The 27,666-nt window shown below is 33.3% G+C and overlaps 3 protein-coding genes across 3 annotated transcripts; 2 read left to right on the plus strand and 1 right to left on the minus strand.

Moving 5' to 3' along the window:
* Positions 1 to 1,032: 1,032 nt before the first annotated feature.
* LOC123321024 lies at positions 1,033 to 2,955 on the plus strand. Its single transcript, XM_044908526.1, has one exon. It carries the CDS (start codon positions 1,033 to 1,035, stop codon positions 2,953 to 2,955), a length of 1,923 nt encoding a protein of 640 aa, XP_044764461.1.
* Position 2,956: 1 nt separating this feature from the next.
* LOC123321025 lies at positions 2,957 to 4,255 on the plus strand. Its single transcript, XM_044908527.1, has one exon. The coding sequence runs from the start codon at positions 2,957 to 2,959 to the stop codon at positions 4,253 to 4,255; it is 1,299 nt and encodes a 432-aa protein (XP_044764462.1).
* A 12,422-nt stretch (positions 4,256 to 16,677) lies between these two features.
* Positions 16,678 to 25,465, minus strand: LOC123320863 (ankyrin-3-like). Its single transcript, XM_044908321.1, has 2 exons — positions 24,780 to 25,465; positions 16,678 to 18,018 (listed from the first exon to the last, which is right to left on the minus strand). Exons 1-2 carry the CDS (start codon positions 25,075 to 25,077, stop codon positions 16,808 to 16,810), a joined length of 1,509 nt encoding a protein of 502 aa, XP_044764256.1. The 5' UTR covers positions 25,078 to 25,465; the 3' UTR covers positions 16,678 to 16,807.
* Between the last annotated feature and the right edge of the window lie 2,201 nt (positions 25,466 to 27,666).

A 27,666-nucleotide genomic window follows, 5' to 3' on the forward strand; every position in this document is an offset into this window, starting at 1 on the left:
ACTATTTCATACCAGAACAAATTCGGTAAAATTGTCTTTGGAATTAATCTCATATGTAACGAAAAATTTCATTGTCATGTATCATTCATTTTAGGACCTATACGGTATTAAACTCCCCTATCGGACGAAGTATCGTAGACATAGCATACTTATTCAAAACTGTTGATATTCATGAAGAAAAGATAATAATTTCTGTCCAAATTCATTTACTCCGAATCCTTATCAATCAATTATTAGCGTATGAAGTTTATTAATATCAGTATCGTTCTCGAACTATTTACAGGTTTCAGTATGTGTGAATGAATCGGAAGAGCAGCTGTATATGAGTAGAATTCAAGCTGCCCTACTTTCTGTCCTCCTGAAATCTGACAACGTTGCGGGAGGTGAGAGCGCACTACTAATAAGAAATATATGCGGAGGTAGTAAGGTCTGATTCGTTTAGAGAAAAATTTTTCAATGAAAATCTTTTCCCCTCTTTAGGTACCCCTGTTATTTACCTTCCCCTCTACATATATAAGCAAAAATTATTCCAATTAAAAAACTCCTTCACCCGGAGGTCAGGTCGCCCAATGAACTTAACGGAGGTAACAACGAACTACGGGTTCATATATATATATATATATATATATATATATATATATATATATATATATATATATATATATATATATATATATATATATATATATATATATATATATATACGCAGGGTGGATGGAAAGCCATCGGGGAGTGACGTCCCCGCGTACCCGAGTCAACCAGTTAGAGGGTTAGCACCCCTCTGACTGTGAAAAACATGCTTTCGACACAATAATCGAAGCCTCGGATAACGCCCCCGGCGAGGGGATTGCGCCTGAGGGAAGACCAATACAATCCCTAGTAGAGGAAGGTGGAGCAAGTGGCGCCACTCTACGAAACGGTACCGCAAGGCCTCGCAGATCAAATAGGACCAGACAGGGGAATAGCTTGGACAGGTCGAACCTAGACAATCCCGCTTTGACCCGAAGGAAAAGGCAGCACTGGACGAGGGAGATGAACGTCAGGTTACTCAGTGCATATTTTGAAGCTACGGAGGGAGAAACGAACACCAGGAAGTACGCGGCAAGGTTGGCGGAACTCTGGGCAGAACAATATCCAGAAAAGTTATTCATCGGAAAACACCTAATAGCCCAAGTCAAAAACATAAAAACCAGAAAACTGCTCGCACCAGATGAAGTCGAGGCGATGAAAACAAACGCAATAAGATCCTCGACAGGCAGAACCATCCAAAATATAAGAAGAAGCATACAGCGGAGAAGCACAATTGCACAACGTCCAGAGACTGCAGAAGAACAATACGAGGAGGAACAACAAATGATGGAGACGGAAAGGGATGAACATACAACCGGAATAAGAACAATTTACGAACAAGTCAACCTGAAGTGGGAAGGAGTAAGGATGGATGCAAGACCAAAAATCACCAAGGTCCCACAAAATAAGAACACAAAGGAGATCATCCAAGCCATAAATAACACCTTGAAACCAGCATTCAACAACACAAAAAATCTTGAAGAGCTGTGTCACACCATCTACTGTGCAGCCACCGTCGCGAATATCATTTTAGAAACCAAGGCAGAAAACCGAACTCGAGAAGAACTTAAAGAATTAAGACCACCATGGGAACAGAGGATAGAGAGAAAAATAACAAACCTAAGAAAAGAGATAGGTATCCTACATACATACGTACACACCACAGCCCCTAGCAAAAAGGTCGAAAAGAAGATAGAGAAATACATTTTCATGCTTAAAATCAAATCAAAGACCAAGACCGAACAACGAGAACAACTGAAAATCTACACAGAAACACTAAAGCATAAAATAGCCGCGCTAGGAAATAGATTAAGAAGATACCACAAACGAACCCAAAGGTATAAAGATAACAACCTTTTCTCCAACAACCAACGGCAGTTCTTCAGAAAGCTAGAGGAAGGAAAGGGCGAGAAAACGACAAACCCACCACACCCAGAAGACATGCGACAGTACTGGACAAAAATTTGGACAAATAGAGGCGAACACAGGACAACGGCGGCGTGGATAGAGCGTGAAAAGAGAGAGCATGACAACGTGCGAGATATGCCCGAGATAAATATAACCGAAGAAGATGTGAAAGAAACGATTAGAAGGACGAAGAACTGGACAGCACCGGGCATAGATAACATACACAATTACTGGTGGAAATCTTTCACACATACACACCAAGCACTAGCTCGACTAATAAGAAAGGCTTTAGAAGACCCACAAACCATCCCGGAATATTTCACGCAGGGAACCACACTCATGCTCCCAAAGAAGGGTGATCTGACGCAGGCTAAAAACTACAGACCAAGAACCTGTCTACCGTCAGCATACAAAAAACTCACCTCAACGATAGGCCATAAAATACAAATCCACCTGAAACAAAATAACATCATGGCATGGGAACAAAATGGGTGCAGAGAAAAAGGACGTGGAAGTAAGGAACTCCTGTTGATCGACAAGATGCTCACCAGACAGGCAAAGAGGAGACTGAAGAACATTTCGATGGCCTGGATCGATTACCAGAAGGCATATGATTCGGTACCACACTCCTGGCTTGTTGAGATCTTGGAGATATACAAGGTGAACAGACTGGCAATAAATCTAATCAAAAGCCTAATGTCAACATGGCGCACAACATTATCTATTAAAACACGAACTACGACATATAGGACGGAAGAAATCCAAATTAGGAACGGCATATTCCAGGGCGATGGATTGAGCCCGCTACTGTTTTGCCTTGCTTTGAACCCCCTCAGCAACATGCTAAATAGTTCAGCGTACGGTTACACAATCAACGAGCAAACCAAAATAACCCATCTTTTCTATATGGATGATCTGAAGCTGTTTGCTAGAGGGAAGAAACAACTGGAAGGAGAACTCGAACTCGTAAGAGGTTAGAATGGCGGATGGAAGAGGAATAGCAAACTTGGGGACAGAGAACACATACAAATATCTAGGGATACAACAGACGTACGAAATAAAACAAAAAGAAAACAAAATTGCTGCAGAAACAGAACTCATCGGACGAGTCAAGAAAATAATCAACTCACAACTGTCAGCAAAAAACAAAATCACAGCCATCAACACCTGGGCCATACCAACCTTTTCTTATACGTCTGGGATCCTTGATTGGTCCAAAACAGATCTGGAAAGGCTGGACAGAAGAATACGAACAACATTCACACAGAACGGCATGCTACACCCAAACTCGGCAACAGAAAGGCTTTACTTACCTCGAAAAGAAGGAGGACGCGGGCTAAGCAGCTTGCAGCACATCTGTCTGAAAGAGAAAAGAAAAATTAGAGAGTATTTCAGGGAGAACAACTTACCTGTACATCAATGGATATCGGCCCAATACACTGAAACAGACAACGGGCAGGACGCAGGAGAAGATCCATCTGAAAAATTAAGACAGAGCTGGAAAACAAAAGCCTTACACGGAAGATTCTACACAAGTTTACACCAACCAGATGTAGATATAAAAAACTCAAATACCTACCTGGTACAGGGCTATCTATTTCCCCAAACAGAGGGAACAATCTTGGCCATCCAAGACCAGGTCGTCCCAACCAGAACGTATGTAAAGCATATTTTACAACAACAAGTGGAAACCACTAAATGCAGGATGTGCAACGCTGCCGAAGAAACTATCCAGCACCTGTCCTCAGGATGCTCCACACTAGCAGGTACGAAATATCTCAGCAGACATGACAATATGGGTAAAGTCGTTCATCAATTACTATGCCTCCAAAAACAACTAGTCCAACACTTCACACCACACCACATATATAAACCACAAACTATAGTAGAGAACGAACAGCACAAAATCTACTGGGATCTGACAATCACAACAGACAGAGGTGTGGAACACAACAGACCGGACATGGTGGTATGGGATAACAAAAAGAAGACCGTCATTATTATTGACTTTGCTGTGCCGCAAGATTACAACCTAGCGAAAAGCTATGCCGAGAAAATATCCAAATATGAGGCACTGGCACAGCAAATGAAGGACATGTGGAGGCTGAACACAGTGACTATAATGCCTCTAATAATAAGTGTAAATGGCCTCGTACATCGAAAGACCACCCAACATCTACATGAGCTGGATCTACCGCAGAACACCATCACTTGGATGCAGAAAGCAGTAATCCTGGGAACCGTCAACATAGTGCGGAAAATTATATATCCCCATTAGCACACGGAGGTACTCTTGGCGCGTGCGCCCGGGTATCACGGAAGCCACGATGAAGTGTGGAAGGAAAAAAAAAAAAAAATATATATATATATATATATATATATATATATATATATACAGTTTATTAGTTAAGGGTATAACGACTAATTTGATGGGAGAATTTTTAAGTCAAACTCTTCATTCTATGCCAAGCTTTCGAATATTTATTTTATTCTTCATCAGGGCTTCTGAAATACAAACATATACATAAATTTCACAATTCATTTTTGTTTCCTTTCCAAACTCACTGAATATGAGGTTATATAATATAGGAGTTCTCCAAAGCTTCAAACATTTGGTCTTTAAACATAAAATCAATTTTACTGGTACCATTAAACTAGGCCTCAACTGATTGCAATAGGAATTTATTTTGTATTAAATGCTGAGAATACAGAAAGTTATACCATTTCGGAATCTCAATGAAACTGGCATGTTTTTTCTTGCATTGGCTCTCAGGTAACCATATTATTTTTTACACCGCGCTAGGTTGAACTTATGAAAAAAAATTAGCAAAACGGAAAATTTGAGTTAATTCTTTTTTTCATAAAGAACTATTCATGCCCCTCAAAAATAATGAATTACATTCGATAGATCATCTATCCAGGAATACTATCCAAAAAACAGTTTGAAAAAATTCCTTCATTTGGAGTCTTGCCTGCAAAACGAGAGGCGTAGGGTGTAATTCTCTTGAATTTTCGAAAATCTCCAATATCTCGAAAACCAAGGCACTTTTACTGAACGTAAAATATATTTTTCTGAACCGCCATAGAGTCCTCTACCCCCAGGCTCAATATTATCCATTCATTACGCCACACCCTGTATATATATATAATATATATATATATATATATATATATATATATATAAATTTTGTTAAAAATGAGCATCATACTATCGGTGGGGTAAGCCATCCAGCTGTAAGTATCATTCATTAAATTTTTTCAATAATAACAAAGTTGATGTAATTATAATTTTTAGATTTAATCCTACACACAGGCAACCAGCCAGATACTGAGTGAGTATAATTTTTTATGAAGGTTTTTAATGTGATATATTTTGTTTTGTTTTTTGTTGAATTGATCCCACATTTAGGACACTGGCGCCTCCAGTTTATACCCAGTGAGTACATTTAGTTTTATGAAAAATTAGATATTTTTTAGAATTAATCTTTCACCAACTTATGCTGAGTGAGTCAAATTATTTTTTTATGAAAAAATGAATTCATCATAACCACAAATGCATCTATATAGATCATTTATACGCTTTCGTCTCAGGTAATATTAGTATAGAGTCAGTTGATCAGTTTCCCCTGAAGAAGCCACTTGTGAGTATCAGTGTTGAGTGATGCGTATATTAATCTTATATGTAGTTTGTTATTATAGAAAATGATATTCATACTATCGGTGGAAGAAGCCATTCAGCTGTAAGTATCATTCATTTAATTTTTTCAATAATAACAAAGGTGATGTAATTATAATTTTCATATTTAATCCTAAACACAGGCCACAAGATACGTAGTGAGTATAATTTTTATGATGATTTTTAATGTGATATTTTTTGTTTTGTTTTTTTTTTTTTAGAATTGATCCCACACCTAGGACACCGGAACCTCCAGTTTATACCCAGTGAGTACAATTAGTTTCTTGAAAAATTAGATATTTCTTAGAATTAATCATCCACCAACTTATGCTGAGTGAGTCAAATTATTTTTTAATGAAAAAATTAATTTATCATAACCACAAATGCATCTAGATAGATCATGTATACGCTCTCGTCTCAGGTAATATTATTTTGAAGTCAGTTGTTCAGTTTCTCCTGAAGAAGCCACTTGTGAGTATTAGTGTTGAGTGATGCGTATATTAATCTTATATGTATTTTGATATTATAGAAAATGATATTCAAACTATCAGTAGAAGAAGCCATTCAGATGTAAGTATCATTCATTTAATTTTTCCAATAATAACAAAGTTGATGTAATTATAATTTTTATTTTTAATCCTAAACACAGGCTACAAGATACGTAGTGAGTATAATTTTCATGATGATTTTCAATGTGATATTTTTTGGTTTTTTTTTTTTGTAGAATTGATCCCACATTTAGGACATTGGCGCCTCCAGTGTATACCCAGTGAGTACAATTAGTTTTATGAAAAATGATATATTTTTTAGAATTATTCTTCCACCAACTTATGCTGAGTGAGTAAAATAATTTTTTTATGAAGAAATGAATTTATCCTAACCACAAATGCATCTAGATAAATCATTTATACGCTTTCGTCTCAGGTGATATTATTATAGAGTCAGTTAATCAGTTTCTCCTGAAGAATCCACTTGTGAGTGTCAGTGTTGAGTGATGCGTATATTGATCTTATCTGTATTTCGTTATTATAGGAAATGATTATCATACCATCGTTGGAAGAAGCCATTCAGCTGTAAGTATCAGTCATTTAATTTTTCCAATAATAACAAAGTTGATGTAATTATAATTTTTATATTCAATCCTAAACACAGGCCACAAGATACGTAGTGAGTATAATTTTTATGATGATTTTCAATGTGATATTTTTTGTTTTGTTTTTTTGTAGAATTGATCCCACATTTAGGACATTGGCGCCTCCAGTGTATACCCAGTGAGTACAATTAGTTTTATGAAAAATTATATATTTTTTCGAATTAATCTTCCACCAACCTATGCTGAGTGAGTAAAATAATTTTTTTATGAAGAAATGAATTTATCCTAACCACAAATGCATCTAGATAGATCATTTATACGCTTTCGTCTCAGGTGATATTATTATAGAGTCAGTTAATCAGTTTCTCCTGAAGAATCCACTTGTGAGTGTCAGTGTTGAGTGATGCGTATATTGATCTTATCTGTATTTCGTTATTATAGAAAATGATTATCATACCATCATTGGAAGAAGCCATTCAGCTGTAAGTATCATTCATCTAATTTTTTTCAATAATAACAAAGTTGATGTAGGTTATTAAAATTTTTATATTTAATCCTACACACAGGCAACCAGATACGTAGTGAGTATAATTTTTATGATGATTTTTAATGTGATATTTTTTGTTTTGTTTTTTTTTTTTTGAATTGATTCCACACCTAGGACACCGGAACCTCCAGTTTATACCCAGTGAGTACAATTAGTTTTTTGAAAAATCAGATATTTTTTAGAATTAATCATCCACCAACTTATGCTGAGTGAGTCAATTTTTTTTTTATGAAAAAATGAATTTATCATAACCACAAATGCATCTAGGTAGATCATTTATGAGCTTTCGTCTCAGGTAATATTATTTTAGAGTCAGTTAATCAGTTTCTCCTGAAGAATCCACTTGAGAGTGTCAGTGTTGAGTGATGCGTATATTAATCTTATATGTATTTTGTTATTATAGAAAATGATATTCATACTATCGGTGGAAGAAGCCATTCAGCTGGAAGTATCATTCATTTGATTTTTTTAATGATTACAAAGTTGAAGGAATTATAATTTTTATATTTAATACTAAACACAGGCCACAAGATTCGAAGTGAGTATAATTTTTATGATGATTTTTAATGTGATATTTCTTGTTTTGTTTTTTTTAAATTGATCCCAAACCTAGGACACTGGCGCCTCCAATTTATACCCAGTGAGTACAATTAGTTTTATGAAAAATGAGATATTTTTTAGAATTAATCTTCCACCAACTTATGCTGAGTGAATTAAATAATTTTTTTTATTAAAAAATGAATTTATCCTAACCACGAATGCATCTAGATAGATCATTTATACGCTTTCGTCTCACGTTATATTATTTTAGAGTCAGTTTATCAGTTTCTCCTGAAGAATCCACTTGTGAGTGTCAGTGTTGAGTGATGCGTATATTTATCTTATCTGTATTTCGTTATTATAGAAAATGATTATCATACTATCGGTGGAAGAAGCCATTCAGCTGTAAGTATCATTCATTCAATTTTTTTCGATAATAACAAAGTTGATGTAGGTAATTATAATTTTTAAATTTATTCCTACACAAATGCAACCAGATACGTAGTGAGTATAATTTTTATGATCATTTTTAATGTGATATTTTTTGTTTTGTTTGTTTTTTGAATTGATCCCACACCCAGGACACCGGAACCTGCAGTTTATACCTAGTGAGTACAATAAGTTTTCTGAAAAATTAGATATTTTTTAGAATTAATCATCCACCAACGCATGCTGAGTGAGTCAAATTATTTTTTTATGAAAAAATGAATTTATCATAACCACAAATGCATCTAGATAGATCATTTATACGCTTTCGTCTCAGGTACTATTATTTTAGAGTCATTTGATCAGTTTCTCCGGAAGAATCCACTTGTGAGTATCAATGTTGAGTCATGCGTATGTTATTCTCATATATATCTTGTTATTATAGAAAATGATCATCATATTATCGGTGGAGTAAGCCATTCAGCTGTAAGTATCATTCATTTAATTTGTTTCAATAATAATAAAGTTGATGTAGGTAATTATAATTTTGAAATTTATTCCTACACAAATGCAACCAGATGCGTAGTGAGTATAATTTTTATGATTATTTTTAATGTGATATTTTTTGTTTTGTTTTTTTTTTTTTGAATTGATCCCACACCTAGGACACCGGAACCTGCAGTTTATACCTAGTGAGTAAAATAAGTTTTCTGAAAAATTAGATATTTTTTAGAATTAATCATCCACCAACTCATGCTGAGTGAGTCAAATTATTTTTTTATGAAAAAATGAATTTATCATAACCACAAATGCATCTAGATAAAAAATTTATACGCTTTCGTCTCAGGTAATATTTTTTTAGAGTCAGTTAATCAGTTTCTCCTGAAGAATCCACTTGTGAGTGTCAGTGATGCGTATATTAATCTTATATGTATTTTGTTATTATAGAAAATGATATTCATACTATCGGTGGAAGAAGCCATTCAGCTGTAAGTATCATTCATTAAATTTTTTTAATGATAACAAAGTTGAAGGAATTATAATTTTTATATTTAATCCTAAACACAGGCCACAAGATTCGTAGTGAGTATAATTTTTATGATGATTTTTAATGTGATATTTTTTGTTTTGTTTTTTTTTTTTCAGATTTGATCCCACACCTAGGGGTGGCGCCTCCAGTATATACCCAGTGAGTACAGTTATAATAGTTTTATGAAAAATTAGATATTTTTTAGAATTAATCTTCCACCAACTAATGCTGAGTGAGTAAAATAATTTTTTTGAGGAAAAATGAATTTATCCTAACCACAAATGCATCAAGATAGATCATTTATACGCTTTTGTCTCAGGTTATATTATTTTAGAGTCAGTTGATCAGTTTCTCCTGAAGAATCCACTTGTGAGTGTCAGTGTTGAGTTATGCGTATATAAATCTTATCTGTATTTCGTTATTATAGAAAATGATTATCATACTATCGATGGAAGAAGCCATTCAGCTGTAAGTATCATTCATTTAATTTTTTTCAATAATAACAAAGTTGATGTAGGTAATTATAATTTTTGAATTTATTCCTACACACATGCAACCAGATACGTAGTGAGTATAATTTTTATGATGATTTTTAATGTGATATTTTTTGTTTTGTTTTTTTTTTTGAATTGATTCCACACCTAGGACACCGGAACCTGCAGTTTATACCTAGTGAGTACAATAAGTTTTCTGTTGATCAGTTTCCCCTGAAGAAGCCACTTGTGAGTGTCAGTGTTGAGTGATGCGTATATTGATCTTATCTGTATTTCGTTATTATAGGAAATGATTATCATACCATCATTGGAAGAAGCCATTCAGCTGTAAGTATCATTCATCTAATTTTTTTCAATAATAACAAAGTTGATGTAGGTAATTATAATTTTTATATCTAATCCTACACACAGGCAACCAGATACGTGGTGAGTATAATTTTTATGATGATTTTTAATGTGATATTTTCTGTTTTGTTTTTTTTTTTTGAATTGATTACACACCTAGGACACCGGAACCTTCAGTTTATACCCAGTGAGTACACTAAGTTTTTCGAAAAATTAGATATTTTTTAGAATTAATCATCCACCAACTTATGCTGAGTGAGTCAAATTATTTTTTTATGAAAAAATGAATTTATCATAACCACAAATGCATCTAGATAGATCATTTATACGCTTTTGTCTCAGGTCATATTATTTTAGAGTCAGTTAATCAGTTTCTCCTGAAGAATCCACTTGTGAGGGTCAGTGTTGAGTGATGCGTATATTAATCTTATATGTATTTTGTTATTATAGAAAATGATATTCATACTATCGGTGGAAGAAGCCATTCAGCTGTAAGTATCATTCATTTAATTTTTTTAATGATAACAAAGTTGAAGGAATTATAATTTTCATATTTAATCCTAAACACAGGCCACAAGATTCGTAGTGAGTATAATTTTTATGATGATTTTTAATGTGATATTTTTTGTTTTGTTTTTTTTTTAGAATTGATCCCACACCTAGCACACTGGCGCCTCCAGTATATACCCAGTGAGTAAAATTAGTTTTATGAAAAATTAGATATTTTTAAGAATTAATCTTTCACCAACTAATGCTGAGGGAGTAAAATAATTTTTACATGAAAAAATGAATTTATCCTAACCACAAATGCATCTAGATGGATCATTTATACGCTTTTGTCTCAGGTAATTTTATTTTAGAGTCAGTTGATCAGTTTCTTCCGAAGAATCCACTTGTGAGTGTTAGTGTTGAGTGATGCGTATATTAATCTTATCTGTATTTCGTTATTATAGAAAATGATTATCATACTATCGGTGGAAGAAGCCATTCAGCTGAAAGTATCATACATTTAATTTTTTTCAATAATAACAAAGTTGATGTAGGTTATTATAATTTTTATATTTGATCCTACACACAGGCAACCAGATACGTAGTGAGTATAATTTTTATAATGATTTTCAATGTGATATTTTTTTTTTTAGAATTGATCCCACACCTAGGACACCGGAACCTCCAGTTTATACCCAGTGAGTACAATTAGTTTTTTGAAAAATTAGATATTTTTTATAATTAATCATCCACCAACTTATGCTGAGTGAGTAAAATTATTTTTTTATGAAAAAATGAATTTATCATAACCACAAATGCATCTATATAAATCATTTGTACGCTTTCGTCTCAGGTAATATTATTTTATATTACCTGATTATAGATTTAATCCTACACACAGGCAACCAGCCAGATACGGAGTGAGTATAATATTTTATGAAGATTTTTAATGTGATATATTTTGTTTTTTGTTGAATTGATCCCACATTAAGGACACTGGCGCCTCCAGTTTATACCCAGTGAGTACATTTAGTTTTATGAAAAATTAGATATTTTTTAGAATTAATCTTTCACCAACTTATGCTGAGTGAGTCAAATTATTTTTTTATGAAAAAATGAATTCATCATAACCACAAATGCATCTATATAGATCATTCATACGGTTTCGTCTCAGGTAATATTATTTTAGAGTCAGTTGATCAGTTTATCCTGAAGAAGCCACTTTGTGAGTATCAGTGTTGAGTGATGCGTATATTAATCTTATATGTAGTTTGTTATTATAGAAAATGTTATTCATACTATCGGTGGAAGAAGCCATTCAGCTGTAAGTATCATTCATTTAATTTTTTCAATAATAACAAAGGTGATGTAATTATAATTTTCATATTTAATCCTAAACACAGGCCACAAGATACGTAGTGAGTATAATTTTCATGATGATTTTTAATGTGATATTTTTTGTTTTGTTTTTTTTTTTCAGAATTGATCCTACACCTAGAACACCGGAACCTTCAGTTTATACCCAGTGAGTACAATTAGTTTTTTGAAAAATTAGATATTTCTTTGAATTAATCATCCACCAATTTATGCTGAGTGAGTCAAATTATTTTTTAATGAAAAAATTTATCATAACCACAAATGCATCTAGATAGATCATGTATACGCTTTCGTCTCAGGTAATATTATTTTGAAGTCAGTTGTTCAGTTTCTCCTGAAGAAGCCACTTGTGAGTATTAGTGTTGAGTGATGCGTATATTAATCTTATATGTATTTTGTTATTATAGAAAATGATATTCATACTATCAGTGGAAGAAGCCATTCAGCTGTAAGTATCATTCATTTAATTTTTTTCAATAATAACAAAGCTGATGTAGATAATTATAATTTTTATATTTAATCCTACACGCAGGCAACCAGATACGTAGTGAGTATAATTTTTATGATGATTTTTAATGTGATATTTTTTTGATATCGATTGAAATTTATTTTGGGAGGATTTTGCATCTCTTCATAAATTTTTTAGGGTTTTCACTCCCAATCTCTGAAACAAAATCAATTAAAAATGAAATCAACGATTTGCTCCTGCGTAAATTCTTGCACTAATTTGTCAGGAGCAAATTAACTAGAAAAAATTGTTGCCTGACAATGATCTCAAAATAAATAACGTTGAAATTATAATTCTTTGTAACGTTTCGGAGTCTATATCAGACTCCGTCATCAGACGAAAAAATCTACTTTTGAAAATCTTCTGAATTGTCGCTTTCTGTCTGACATTAATTGTCAAGGTACGGAGTGAGTATAATTTTTTATGAAGATTTTTAATGTGATATTTTTTGTTTTGTTTTTTGTAGAATTGATCCCACATTTAGGATACTGGCGCCTCCAGTGTATACCCAGTGAGTACAGGTACAGGGTGGGCAAATTTCGATGTTTTAGCACTACAGCTTTTAAACCAGAGTAGATAGACAAAATATGATACCCCATTATCGTTCTCTTTTTCTGGGAAACTAACAATAGTAGTAGTCATTTTTGGCCACTTTCTTTTGTTTTCGAGTTATAAGCAAAAATTGGAAAAGTGGCGATATCGAAATAAATTTATATCTCCGCTAATACTGATGATAGAGCTCTGAAATTGAAACATTATATAGGCACTTTTTTACGTAGAATCCAGTGGCGTGCTCACCTTTTTAGCAGGATTTTTAATTACGATGCTATGACCCAAAGTTATGTTTTTTTAAATGGGAACATTAGATTTCTGTGCAATTTTTTTAATGCTTAATTTTTACTGATTTCAAAAATATATAACATCATATGGTTTGTATCAATATAAATAATAGAAAATGGTCAAATCCACTTTCTCCCAATATTTCTTTGGTTTCAACTTTTGACGAGCACAGAAAAATATAACCTATAACAAAAGCAGTCTCCTTTCGGCAATATCATTCTTTCTATTGGTAGAAAGTTACCAATTCCAATACCAATTCCATTTACAACAGGTAGATACGACACTGAATAGAAAGACAACACTGGAACTTTTGTATTGCCTCCTGGAATAAAAATAAATTTATTTATCAATTATCGGTTTTTAGTTGTAGCAATTACTCACTTTCAGTACTAGATTTTGATTAGAAAAAAAAAATATACTCACCGCCATCCATGTAAGAATAAATGCGTACGTGAATAAGTGAAATTATTACCACCTGCTTGGCACTTTTGTGGTCTTTAAATGTTTGTTGACGATTGTGTATTGTTAATTTTCTTTGTATTTTCTTATTATTTTGGGTCATTAATCAATCATTAATCATTTGAAACTTCAATTGGTAATTCAGAAGGTACGAATATTATTCAAGGTTATTTCTTCTTCTTCTTCACTTCTCAGATCAGCTCTCTCTCGCACAGTGGCCCCTTATCAGAGGAGGTTTGAACAAATAGTTGTTTCAATTTGAGCACAGCGCTCAGCCAGTAGGCTATAGAGTCTAGACTATGCACCCACTCCCCGTGGAGAGATAACGAGCCATTCAAATTCAAGGTTATGTACGTGTTAATCGCAGTGAACTCTAAAAGAGTTCACTGGTTAATTGTCAACGGATTAACCCCAGAAGTGGGTGATTATTTATAATTTTGTGTCACCTTGTAAAAAGAAAGATTTATTCGAAAGTTTTATGATTCAAAATATAGGGTGATATATGATGATAGAAAGCCTAGACGTGATTCTATTTTCTCATTTCAAGAAATATGAATCTTTTATCGTCCGTAGTAAATGTTAACGCATACTTAATTCAATTGATTTTTTTCTGATAACCAATTTATACAACTGACGATTTCTGAAATGAATCTAGCTGATATGAACTAAAATTGACGATTTCTAAAATCAATGTGAATTTCATGACCATTTCTGAAATTGAATTGTCTAATGTAAATTACATTTGATGTTTTCTGAAAATAAATTCGATTAAGGGTTTCAAATTAGGGGACTGGAGAAATGTTTTCGGAATAATGAGATTTTGGTTCCCGAAACAAGCTGAAACATGTGTATCTTAGATGTACCGTTGAAAATATTTTGTACCTCAATTAGAATGAAGAGAATAGGATTTCAATTTAGGGGAGCTGTAGACTTGCTCACTACCCACTTTTGATATAGCTTTTTTTTATTTCAAAGTTTTGTACTAGTTTGGTACCAAAATGAAAATTTGCGATTTCAAAAGTGAAGGGTGAGCATGTCTACGTTCCCCTTCAAACTGAAAACCATATTTTCATCATTTCAAATAAGGGTACAAAACTTTTTTTCTGCGTTAAATTTCGATACAAAACTTTAGCGCCAAAAAAAGTGAAAATTTCAAATTTGAGGGGCTGCAGGCATAGACCTGTAGGTATGGTCATTCTTTCGAATACCTCCTGACAGCTACTCACCTATTGACTCAATTCCATATAACATTAGGCTCTCATTATGGCTTGTTTTTGTTTCAGAAGAATCTTCCCTGCAGTACCACTCTTTCTCCACACAAATTTCATATATCATCTGGTTGTGGCATGTAGAATGATAGTTGAGTTATCTGTTCTTAAATTTTAGATATTTTTTTTATTCTCCATATCAAGTTCTCAAGTTTCTCCATACAAAGTTTTATGCTGCACGTTTAAAACGGACAATCTGTCCTACTATTGCAAACTAACTTTTGGTCTTTCGGACAATCATTAAATAACGGGTAGATAGTAAATAAAATAAAATATTTTGTAATAAAATGTTAGATAATAACAATAGGAACATAACGCAATACAAATAAAACGCATTACTTTTACATAAATTCATATTTTCGATCACGGACTCTGAGCGCCTGATGTTGATCACATAAAAGTTGATTCACCCAGTTATTTATACAGGGTATGTTTGAAGGTGAGGCTTTTTTGTCAACAGAAAGTGGAACTGGTCGAAATGAAGCGTTTCACCAAAAATCACCTATACAAAACTATACAAAGTTGAAAAAAATTGAAAATAATTACTGAAATAGATCCTAATACTACGACCCTACACCGTTTTTTAGCTGAATTATCGCAAAGCAGTGGGAAAAACTTATCTCCTGATTCGACCATGTGGTTTTGTTTAGGATAATGGCTCATTCGATACTCACGTGGTAATGAAAATGGAAACTTAGGATTACCGAATTGTTCTCATTATTTTTAAGTAACTTACACGATTTTCCGAAATGGTTCATTTCGATACCAACTGACAGAAGAAACTTAGGACACAAGTGCAAAAAATAAAATTATTGACGTCTAAATTATTGACGAATTTTTTCACAATGGGCATCACAATCTTCTTGTTCGAACATTTCAACAATCGTCGTAAAAATGGGATGAAATGGGAAAACATCATAGCACTTTTTCACCATCACTAACATACGCTCTTTCAAGAAACTCCTCGATTTCCTACTTTTTTTTCACCCTAAATCGCATGATACGAAAATTATCATTCTCTCAAAAGAGAGCTGATGCATTTAATCCGATGAACTCGGTATTGAACCATGCATTGTCCAGCCATATGCTTATGTTTTGTTTCGTTTTCCCGAAGCCGGAGTCACCTTTCACAGTCCCGTACTTGAAATTCGATGAAATTTTGTCGAACTTCTAGGGATTGAATCTCAGCCATCTTGGATATTTTATATGGACAATTTTTGGTTAAACGACTTATTTCAATGAATTCTGACGAAAAACAAGCCTCGCTTTTCAATTTTTATATATAATACCAAGGACGAAAAACTGTCTATTATGGTCGAGCCTGCAAATTGAAGATAGTTTCCCCTGCTCTATACGAGTGATGTAACACACTCGCTATCACTATGCATTTTGGATTATTATGAACACTTATATTCAACACATTCTTTATTCACTCTTAAAATCTACAGGATTTCGTGAAGAAATAATTCGAAAAAGGCGTATAACAGTTAACATCATCGGTTTGAAGAGATACTGATGATATAAAATAAAACAACAAAATGCTTTTGAGAAGTATTTATATTATTAATATGTATATATACAAAAATAATGATAATATTAGAATATTAGAATTAGTATAACTTTCATGATACAAGAATAAATACTGCACAACTATGTGTAGTCCGTGGTCGCATAGATCGAGTCAAGCTGTTCATTTCCTTCAATAGAGCTCCATAAATAGAACTATGCCAGAGTATAATTAAATTAATGTTGGAGGTAATTTGACTAAATCCTGAGTAGGTATGAAGTTAACGATCTCATCAATTGAATTTTGATCCAAAACATTGTTACTAATTTTTGTCAGGAAATCGCATATTAAAATTTCTGCATCAAGTATCGCTACAGCCTTTTTATGATTTCTTACTAAATCATTTCCATAAATGGGAAACCTTTCCAATTCAGAATCAGTGATTCCAATGGTTCTTGAAGGATCATGACGATAAAGATTCGCTAAATCCCTCTCATTAGTTGTCAACGCCGCGAACAATGAAATAGAATCGTTATCTGTCAATTTTTGATCCTTGAGAATGCGTAGCTCGTTTTTGCATGACTTCTGGAAATCAATGAATTTTTCGTCTGACCCAATGAATCTCAAAAGATTATCGGTAAATTGAAATTTCCTTGCACATTCTCGAACGAACAAAAACTTCAGTACTTCTGTAACTTGATCTACGCTTTTCCTCGCTTGTATACAATGCATGAATGTTACAGTTCTTATATCCGCAAAGGTTCTATCTGCACCTTTTTCTATTAAGAAAGTCAAAAACGGAACAGTATGATTTACAATGGCTGCAACATGTACTACTGTACCTAGGGCTAAGGAAGGGCATGGTTCGTGTAAATTCCCGCCATATTTCAAAAATAAATTAATCAATTTTTTTTTCTTTGATATTGATGAGTCTTGCGGTAAGGATCTCATCAAATTATGCAACGGTGTATTTCCATCGACGTCTTTTGCATTAACGTCACACTTCTCTAGCAGTAGCTCATACATTTCAAAATTAAATGACTTTTTAAAGCACAGAGCATGTAGAGGAGTTGCTCCCTTAGCATCTGTAGCATTTATGTCTGAACCGTTTATTATCAGCGTCTTGACTTGATCAGGATTATTGTATTTGACGGCCAAATGCAGTGGTGTTTCACCTGTTTTATTTTTTACTTCGATGTCCGCCCCATTTTGTAGAAGGATTTTCGTTATATCAACACTTTCACTTTTGACCGATTCATGCAAAGGTGTACACCCGTTATTAGACTTTTTATTCATATCTGCATCTCTCCCAACAATGTACTCCACCACGTCTTTCAATTTTCTTTCAACAGCTATATACAACGCAGTAGAATTGCCATGAATTATGTTGATGTCATCATTGTCCTTCACATGTTTCAGAAACTCGATGATCAATGCAGAATCTGAAATAAACCAATATGAAAATTTTATTTCAATATTATTCAAAGTAACGCAAAAAATCTACTTTTCGTTATTCACTATTATGTAAAAAACAGGTCAATTTCCATTTTTAATTACGTAACTTTTCATGGTAAGATGAGAATTTTCTCATGCCCCTCTACCCTGGGATGCAGGACAGTTGAGTTTTTGAATGACAAACCTAAGATTTCATAGCAAAAACTGATATACATTCTGTTCCTGAAGATGATTTGATGGTCATTGGTGGGATTTTTTAATCATTCTTTGTTCTCGAATTTTTATGACATACACTTTGTAACTGTGACTTTTTTTCCATATCATTCATCAATTACTACTCGACGAAAAAAAGTTTTTAATAGAGAAAGGTTTGACAAAAACGAGAGTCATCATTTTTTTAGCAGCCCCTTCTTAGATATATCCCCCTGAAGATGGCTCCTGAAAATAATTTTTTTTCTTAGAAACCAGAAAACTGACAGAAAGGCCCTAGGGGTGTCGGAATGGTGAACTAGCCCTTGAAGGATATTGATAGGATTTGAAGGTACCAATGACGTTATGAAATCCTGAGAGTTTCAGATCCTAACTCACTTGTTTTTTGTTTTCTTGTATTTTAACCCATGGATACTGTTGCCTTTGTAACAATACTCTTGATTTGGCGAGAGTTTCGCAAAATGCTCGAACGCAATATTTTATAAAACGGCGAGTTTATATGCCAAATGGAAACCGATGCTACCGAAAACATTGAATCAATCAAAGTTTTTATGGCGAAAGTCTAGAACTTATAAAAATTAATTCTAACTGGACTAAAAACACTAATCAATATGATGAAAAACTTTCCGTTGATTGTGATTCTACATGATTGGATAAAATGGATGATTATCGTGTGTCAGAGGAAAAACTTCATGTCTCAACTGTTAGTCCAAGATCCCAGAGCGACCAGACATAACTTATTTTCACACAGATGAAACTTTAGGATCTCAGTAGATTCTCATGTGCTTTGAATAACTGCGAACTTGTGGAGCTTGCCTTATAACACCTGGACAGAGATACCAGGTAGCAAAGGTGATTAAAAATTAGTTTTACTCAATTTACTTTCACATGGCTGATTTTCATACAGCGTGGCCAGATCGTATTTTACATAAAAAATAAGGCCTAGTTTGTCAAATAAACATATGTCGAGAAATGTTTCCTCTGCGAGATACGGGGTGTTTAAATTATTAAAAGAATGTTTTTCATTAATAACTTTCACATTGCTCAGATATTTTTATGAAATTTTGGACATTGGTTTTGAGCATCAAGGAGCACTTTTTGCATAATATCATTTCTTTTGTATTCTACCACTGGCGTTCGTTATGCAGCGAGACTGAATATTTTCAGAAAAAAAATGATACGCCACTGGTTTTTCCGACAATAGAAATTACTATTTAAATCCTTAGTTATTTTGGATCAAATTCGTTCTCTTTACTTTTTGCTGCACGAGGTACCGTTTCCGGTTAAAAAAATAAACCACATTCTCATGCATGAAGAAATCGCCAAAATTTGATATGGTAGTTACATAATAATAAGACCGTAGTGAGCTTTTTATTGCTATATCAAATTTTGGCGATTTCTTCATGCATGAGAATATGTTTTATTTCTTCAACTGGAAACGGTGCCTCGTACAGCAAAATGTCAAGAGACCGAATTTGCTCCAAATTAAATAAGGATTCGACTGCATGAGTTCCGATTAATATCTCCTCCATACGCTCCGTAAAATGATAACATAACAATCGATGATATTGAAAATAATATTGATTTGTTTACATTCTGTTTTGAGAAATACTCACAAAAACTTTTCTCCAATAGAAGAAAATGGGGCTCACTAGGGAAAATAAAACAGAAATCAAAAAAATAGTGAAACAAACTATATCTGAAGTTATGGATACGTATGTTAATAAAATTGCTAAAGAAGTGCTCGAAATGATTGAAATACGAAGAGATGAGGAAGACAAAAAACTTCGTGAAATATTGATGGACTACTATTAAAAAATTGATAGACTAGACCAGAATAACAAGACTCGAAATGTATTTCTTTTTGGTGTTCCAGAAGACCCACAAGAAGATATACATGAGAAAGTTACTACATTATGTGATGAAGTGGGTATGTTAACGAAGAGAGTGTAATAAACAAATGTTTTCGAATTGGTTACCCAGTAAACAATAAACATCGACTTATCCTAGTGAAGTTTGGCACAGAAAAACACCACGATATATTCATGACTAATAGAAAGAAACTTTACAGAATGAAAATTCAAGTGAAGGGATCTAACTAAAAAGCGATATGAAATATATAAACAATAATATAACTTCGAAAGAATTTGGATACCAAAGTGTTTGGACACTACATGGAAGAATAAAGATACATATAAATGGAAAAGTGTACACCTTGGATGATATTTCTGATATTGAAGAGCTGAAAAGAATACATCGTGAATCGCTCCTTCAGAGTCAAACTACCAATCAGACTTAATAAGTAAATAAATGTAAATATGTAAAAGTGTACTCAAAAGATGAAATGGTTTATTTTTTAAATAGTTGTATCACTGATTTTGGTGTTTTGGAAGATAAAGTGAAGAATGAAAGTTGGAATGATGTTTTAGAAACCCGAGATCCACAGGAAGCTTTTTCTATTTTTGAGGATAAACTCAAAAAATTCATTCAATCAAGTCAATACCATAAAAAACACAAAAACTCAAGTCTGAAAAAAATCAAGCCGTGGATAACTATCGGTTTGATAACTTCTATGAAAACTCGAGATAAAATGAAAAAGAAAATACAATTGAATGCTACGGATGAAGACAAGCAGAATTTTAAGTTATATAGAAACAATTTAAATGTTCTTATTCGTAAAATTAAAAAGGACTTTTATTCTGATAAGATAGAGAACGCAAGGGGAAATTGTAAGGAGACGTGCTCGGTAATGAATGAAATAACAAGAGATCCAAAAAAAGAGATTCACCGAAGTCAATTACAGATGATATAGGGAACACTTTCACTGATGATAAAGGCATGGCAGATAAATTTAATAACTTTTTTGTAGATATTGGAAGAAAGATGGCGTCGATGATACAGAAACCAAATAACAAGAGATTGTTCAAGTTCAGAAGAAATGATTCGTCCATATTCTTGAAACCGGTAGATAGATACGAGATTATTCATGTGACTGCATCTCTTAAAAATGATGCTGCGCCAGGTCTAGACGGTATTTCTGCTAAACTATTGAAATTTTTACACATGCATCTTTTAACACCTTCAGTTCATAATATTAATTTAATATTCGAAACCTCTAATATACCCCTTGAATGGAAGGAATCGTTAGTTATAAGTATACACAAAGCGAATGAGAAGAACAAACTTACTAAATATAGGCCAATTTCACTAATCAACAACTTCGCGAAAATACATATTTGAGAAATGCTTGAAGTCCCGAATAGCTCAGTTTCTTGAACATTTTAATGTAATAGGCTCAAACCAATACGGTTTCAGAGAGGGAAAATCCACTCAAGGTGCAATGGAACAATTTCATTCCCTACTTGTTGAGGGTATGAACGGGAATAAAAAATGTATGGCGGTGTTTCTGGACTTGGCAAAAGCGTTTGACACTATCTCACTACTAGCTACTGTTTGACAGACTTGAAGCGGTGGGTATTAGAGGTAGGATGTTACTCAAAAATTATTCAAAAGATAGAGTTCAGAGAGTTTCATTGAATGGGAAAATGAGTGAAAAAACAACATTGATTATGGGTATACCTAAGGGAATTGTCTTGGGTCCGCTTTTATTTCTCATATACGTGAATCAATTGCTATTGTTGAAGATACCAAACGGCGAAATTTTATCTTATGCCGATGATACGATGTTGTTTTTTCTGGGGAATACATGGGATGGGGTGTATAGAGATGCCGAACAGGGTATGAGGGTTGTGAATGCCTGGCTAGCGAAAAGCCTGCTAAGTCTTAACATTGTTAAATCTAATTTCGTAACTTTTTCTTTGATGAGAATCAAACAACCTGATTTTTCTACACTTCCAGTACATATATCGGACTTTGAAGACTCGAGTTGCTCATGTCCGAAAATAAATAAGGTAACTAGCACGAGGTATTTAGGTGTTTATATTGATTAATATATGAGATGGGAAGTACATGTAGAGTATTTGAAGACACGCTTTAGAAGTGCTGCATATACTTTCTACAAACTGCGTGAAGTAACACCTATTCCCTTCATGTTGAAAGTTTACGATTCACTAGTAGAATCGTTACTAAGATATGCTATAGTTGTGTGGGGAGGCCTATTCCTTACTGTGCTGGAAGGTTTGCAAATTATACAAAAATATATTTTCAAAATAATTCTGAATGTAAGAAAAACACATAGCACCGAATTATTGTTTGCAAAATGTAAGAGACTCAATTTAAAACTAATATATATTTCGGAAGTTTTCAATATCTTGATCCAAAGTTCTACAATTTATTTCCCCCTTTATTGAGATATGTGAACACAAAAAACAAAAATAGTAAGTATAGTATATTATAATATGTTAAACAGAATTTCCAGACATTTTTGAATGTTATGTCATAATAGGTGAACTTGCTCTCTTCTTCCTTGGTTCTTGCGTGAGCGTATCTTGCAATTCTGGATACAATTGAATATTTGTATGCAGTTGGAATTATTCGGTAACTGAGAGATGCTGTGCGGCATACAAATAGTAATTTTTATTGTCGGAACTATAAGTGACGTATCCTTTTTATATCTGTAAATATTTAGTATCGCTGCAGTACGAACGCCACTGGTATAAAAGAAAAGAAATGATGTTATGCAAAAACTGCTCCTTGACGCTCAAAACCTATATCTCAAATTTCATGAAAATATGTCAAGCAGTGTGAAAGTTATTAATGAAAAACATATTTTTTTTTAAATAATTTTAACACTCGTATCTCGGAGAGGAAACATTTCTCGACATATGTTTATATGACAAACTAGGGCTTATCTTTGAGGTATAAAACGTGGTTAAAATTTCTTGGTTACGATCTGGACTACGCTGTACTTATATTCGTAATTTTATGTTTTTGAATTATTTGATCTCTTTTTCGCAGAAGAAGCTACTAGCAACGAAAACATGATTGATGATGTTGAGGACGATGACTCGAATGCCCAATATCATGACTGGCTTGATGATAAAAATGGCAATAATTGTGTCGATGATAACGACGATTAAACAATGAATAAATACTTCCTTCCATTAATCATAGTTGATAACTTGAATGTTTTTTGTTAAAATTGTTTCCACTGGTACTTTATTTATAATAAAATCAAAATAATTGTTTATAAAACAATAAATTGGTTTACTGTCATATTTATTAATTATAACCTTACTGTTGAAGTTGATGTTATTCGAATCGAGATGTGAAAATATTGGCAGTTCTTGTCCTGGTTTTTGTGAGAAGTCCATTATTGAAAACCGTTTCACGACATCTTCATTTGTATTTAGAGGGCAGTATCTAAGCAGGGGCTGCTCGAAAAAAATTATATTGAAAACCCACACTATTTTTGCACAAGAAATCACCTCTTAAATTATTTCGCATGTGTTCATTTACACCCCATATAGCTATACATGATGTCCCAGAATTAGAGATCCATCATTACCATATTCTACTATCAAGAATAGGAATTGTGAAAGCTTCTAGTGATTTTTTTGTACAAATGTTCTGCGCAGCTATAGCCTTCGACGATATGAAATGTAATTGGTTTAATTACAGCCCCATTAAACTAGAAGAACCACTTTCGAATTTTGGATTTTTTTTGCGGCCGTAATTTTGGGCTAATTTTCCAACCCAATTAAAAATTCTCTGCTCCCTAATTTTCGAAGAAATTGGGGGTTCTGCTAGGTTAACTTTAAGCTAGCAGAACCCAGAAGCTAATAGAACATTCAGCAGAAATCTGACAATCTGACAATATAAAAAATATTAAAATTATAATTCTAATAATTATTGATATTAAATTATATTAATTCATTTGAATCTACTGGGGATTTCCCTGAATGAGTTAAAAAAAAGGTTCTGCTAACTTAACCGTCAAGCTATATAGCAGAATAAAACCGCTTATACAATATTTATCCAGAATCTGATCACACCATACTTACAGGCTAATTTAGTACCCTAATGAGAATTCTTAAAAATATGATATTGTCAGATTTCTGCCCCAAATTTATCCAAAATAAGGCAGCAAAAATTTTTTAATTGCGGTGAAAAATTAGCCTTAAATTATGGTCGTAAATAAATCCAAAATTGGAGTGGTTCTGCTAGCTTAATGGTGGTTTCAATCACTACCTTATCAAAATTCATGAAACTCGATATGAATCGTTGTGGGATTAGGAGCTCAAACAACGACTGGGAAGATACTATGAAAATTTCAATCAGTTGAAACTGTTAGGTGAATACAGTTTGTTCAGTAATATCCTACAGTTAATTTTGATACTGCTAGATAATAACAAGTGTTTAAATCCGACAAAAAATGCGCCCGATTAGAAAAAAAAAGAGGGTATATTTTTCATTTATTTGATGAATCTTTTTCGAACACAAGAAATCACCCACGTCTTCCAGTTTTCTCATTATGTCCATTAAGTACCATAAAAATACCAAAAATTCAAAGAACCCTACTCTTGAAACTAACGTAGCAAAAAAGTTCATGTAAAGCAGAATATTTCAACGAACTCACCCTTGTTCCGTAAAATCATCTGCATAATGGTTCCACAGCATCTACGTCTCCTCAAAGGATTAGCACCATATTTCAAAAGAAGGCACATCACCGATTTATCCCTGGAGTTGTGATGTGTCTTATCGTCAACCAACATTTCCAGAGCAGATCTTCTATCAAAATACCAACTAGTTTCAATATCAAAATCCAACTGCGGCAACTTATTCTCCAGAAAATCGGCCACAGTATCAACGGACCAATAAAATTTCACATTTTTGATAAATTGCATTGATGTAACAGTTGTGTTGTCGTTCTCCATGACTCCTGGTGTTCTTCAGAAATAATGAGGAAGTGGATAGTTGAAGAATTATTCACTGAACAAGAAACTCGAGCGGGAGCGAATAAGCACAAGAACTGAAACATGCAGTACGAACTGGCACAAAACTTGCTACAGACTGGTGGCGCTGTTCAGTTTTCTTTCACGAGTTGGAAGTTGCAATTATTTTATCTATGGTTGCAAATATCCTAATTGAATTTGTCTCTCGAGTATTCAGACCTTTCTTTATTCAATAATTCAGACCTGCGGCCGACCAGAGTAATTTGAATTTAAGGAGGGTAGTTATTATTGTTTTGTGGGGTGACTGTACCCTGTACCCTTTGTATTTTAGGTTTCAGGTAGTACTCTAACGATATGTCAAAATATATAGTTTTTGTTGAAAGCAAAGCGTTTCTCAGAATAGGTAAGGTATGTATAATAAAAGCCAATTGTGACCAACGAAAACAAACTATTTTCACATTCGATCATTTGTATTTCTTAGAATATTTAAAACGAATATAAACTAAGCAGCAAAGTTTGACTACACCATTTCCAGTTGTTATTTAGAAATGATCAATTGAAGTTCAGATTAGTCACAATTATTTCAGAAAACATCAAATGTAATGAAGATGAGTCAATTTAACCATCAATTGTAAATCAAATTCATTTCTGTACAACAGGCACATTCGGTCTCATTCCATTTACAACAGGTAGATAAGACACTGGATAGAAAGACAACACTGGAACTTTTGTATTGCCTTCTGAAATAAAAATAATTTTATTTATTAATTATCGGTTTTTAGTTGTAGCAATTACTCACTTTCAGTACTAGATTTTGATTAAAAAAAAATATATACTCACCGCCATCCATGTAAGAATAAATGCGTACGTGAATTGAATAAGTGAAATTATCACCACCTGCTTGGCACTTTTGTGGTCTTTAAATGTTTGTTGACGATTGTGTATTGTTAATTTTCTTTGTATTTTCTTATTTTTTTGGGTCATTAATCATTTGAAACTTTAATTGGTAATTCAGAAGGTACGAATATTATTCAAGGTTATCTCTTCTTCTTCTTCACTTCTCAGATCAGCTCTCTCTCGCACAGTGCCCCCTTATCAGAGGAGGTTTGAACAAATAGTTGTTTCAATTCGAGCACAGCGCTCAGCCAGTAGGCTATAGAGTCTAGACTATACACCCACTCCCCGTGGAGAGATAACGAGCCATCCAAATTCAAGGTTATGTACGTGTTAATCGCAGTGAGCTCTAAAAGAGTTCACTGGTTAATTGTCAACGGATTAACCCCAGAAGTGGGTGATTATTTATATTTTTGTGTCACCTTGTAAAAAGAAAGATTTATTCGAAAGTTTTATGATTCAAAATATAGGGTGATATATGATGATAGAAAGCCTAGACGTGATTCTATTTTCTCATTTCAAGAAATATGAATCTTTTATCGTCAGTAGTGAATGTTAACGCATACTTAATTCGATTGATTTTTTTCTGATAACCAATTTATTAAACTGACGATTTCTGAAATGAATCTGGCTGATATGAACTAAAATTGACGATTTCTAAAATCAATGTGAATTTCATGACCATTTCTGAAATTGAATTGTCTAATGTAAATTACATTTGATGTTTTCTGAAAATAAATTCGATTAAGGGTTTCAAATCAGGGGACTGGAGAAATGTTTTCGGAATAATGAGATTTTGGTTCCCGAAACAAGCTGAAACATGTGTACCTAAGATGTACCGTTGAAAATGTTTTGTACCTCAATTAGAATGAAGAGAATAGGATTTCAATTTAGGGGAAACGTAGACTTGCTCACTCCTCTCTTTTGATATAGCTTTTTTTTTATTTCAATGTTTTGTACTAGTTTGGTACCAAAATGAAAATTTGCAATTTCAAAAGTGAAGGGTGAGCATGTCTACGTTCCCCTTCAAACTGAAAACCATATTTTCATCATTTCAAATAAGGGTACAAAACTTTTTTTCTGCGTTAAATTTCGGTACAAAACTTTAGCGCCAAAAAAAGTGAAAATTTCAAATTTGAGGGGCTGCAGGCATAGACCTGTAGGTATGATCTTTCTTTTGAATACCTCCTGACAGCTACTCACCTATTGACTCAATTCCATATAACATAAGGCTCTTAGTATGGCTTGTTTTTGTTTCAGAAGAATCTTCCCTGCAGTACCACTCTTTCTCCACACAAATTTCATATATCATCTGGTTGTGGAATATAGAATGATAGTTGACTTATCTGTTCTTAAATTTTGGATATTTTTCTTATTCTCCATATCAAGTTCTCAAGTTTCTCCATACAAAGTTTTATGCTGCACCGTTGTAAACGGACAATCTGTCCTACTATTGCAAACCAACTTTTGGTCTTTCGGACAATCATTAAATAACGGGTAGATAGTAAATAAAATAAAATATTTTGTAATAAAATGTTAGATAATAACAATGGGAACATAACGCAATACAAATAAAACGCATTACTTTTACATAAATTCATATTTTCGATCAGGGACTCTGAGCGCCTGATGTTGATCACATAAAAGTTGATTCACCCAGTTATCTATACAGGGTAT

The sequence above is a fragment of the Coccinella septempunctata genome, chromosome 9 (assembly GCF_907165205.1).
Source record: "Coccinella septempunctata chromosome 9, icCocSept1.1, whole genome shotgun sequence".
Lineage (NCBI taxonomy): Eukaryota > Metazoa > Arthropoda > Insecta > Coleoptera > Coccinellidae > Coccinella > Coccinella septempunctata.

Excerpts from the sequence above, each read along its gene's own strand:
- LOC123321024 (XM_044908526.1), top strand. The coding sequence starts at position 1,033 with ATGAACGTCAGGTTACTCAGTGCATATTTTGAAGCTACGGAGGGAGAA.
- LOC123321025 (XM_044908527.1), top strand. The coding sequence starts at position 2,957 with ATGGCGGATGGAAGAGGAATAGCAAACTTGGGGACAGAGAACACATAC.
- LOC123320863 (XM_044908321.1), bottom strand. The coding sequence starts at position 25,077 with ATGGAGAACGACAACACAACTGTTACATCAATGCAATTTATCAAAAAT. Across the intron at positions 18,019-24,779 it reads GATGATTTTACGGAACAAGG|ATTCTGCATTGATCATCGAG; the intron begins GTGAGTTCGTTG and ends GGTTTATTTCAG.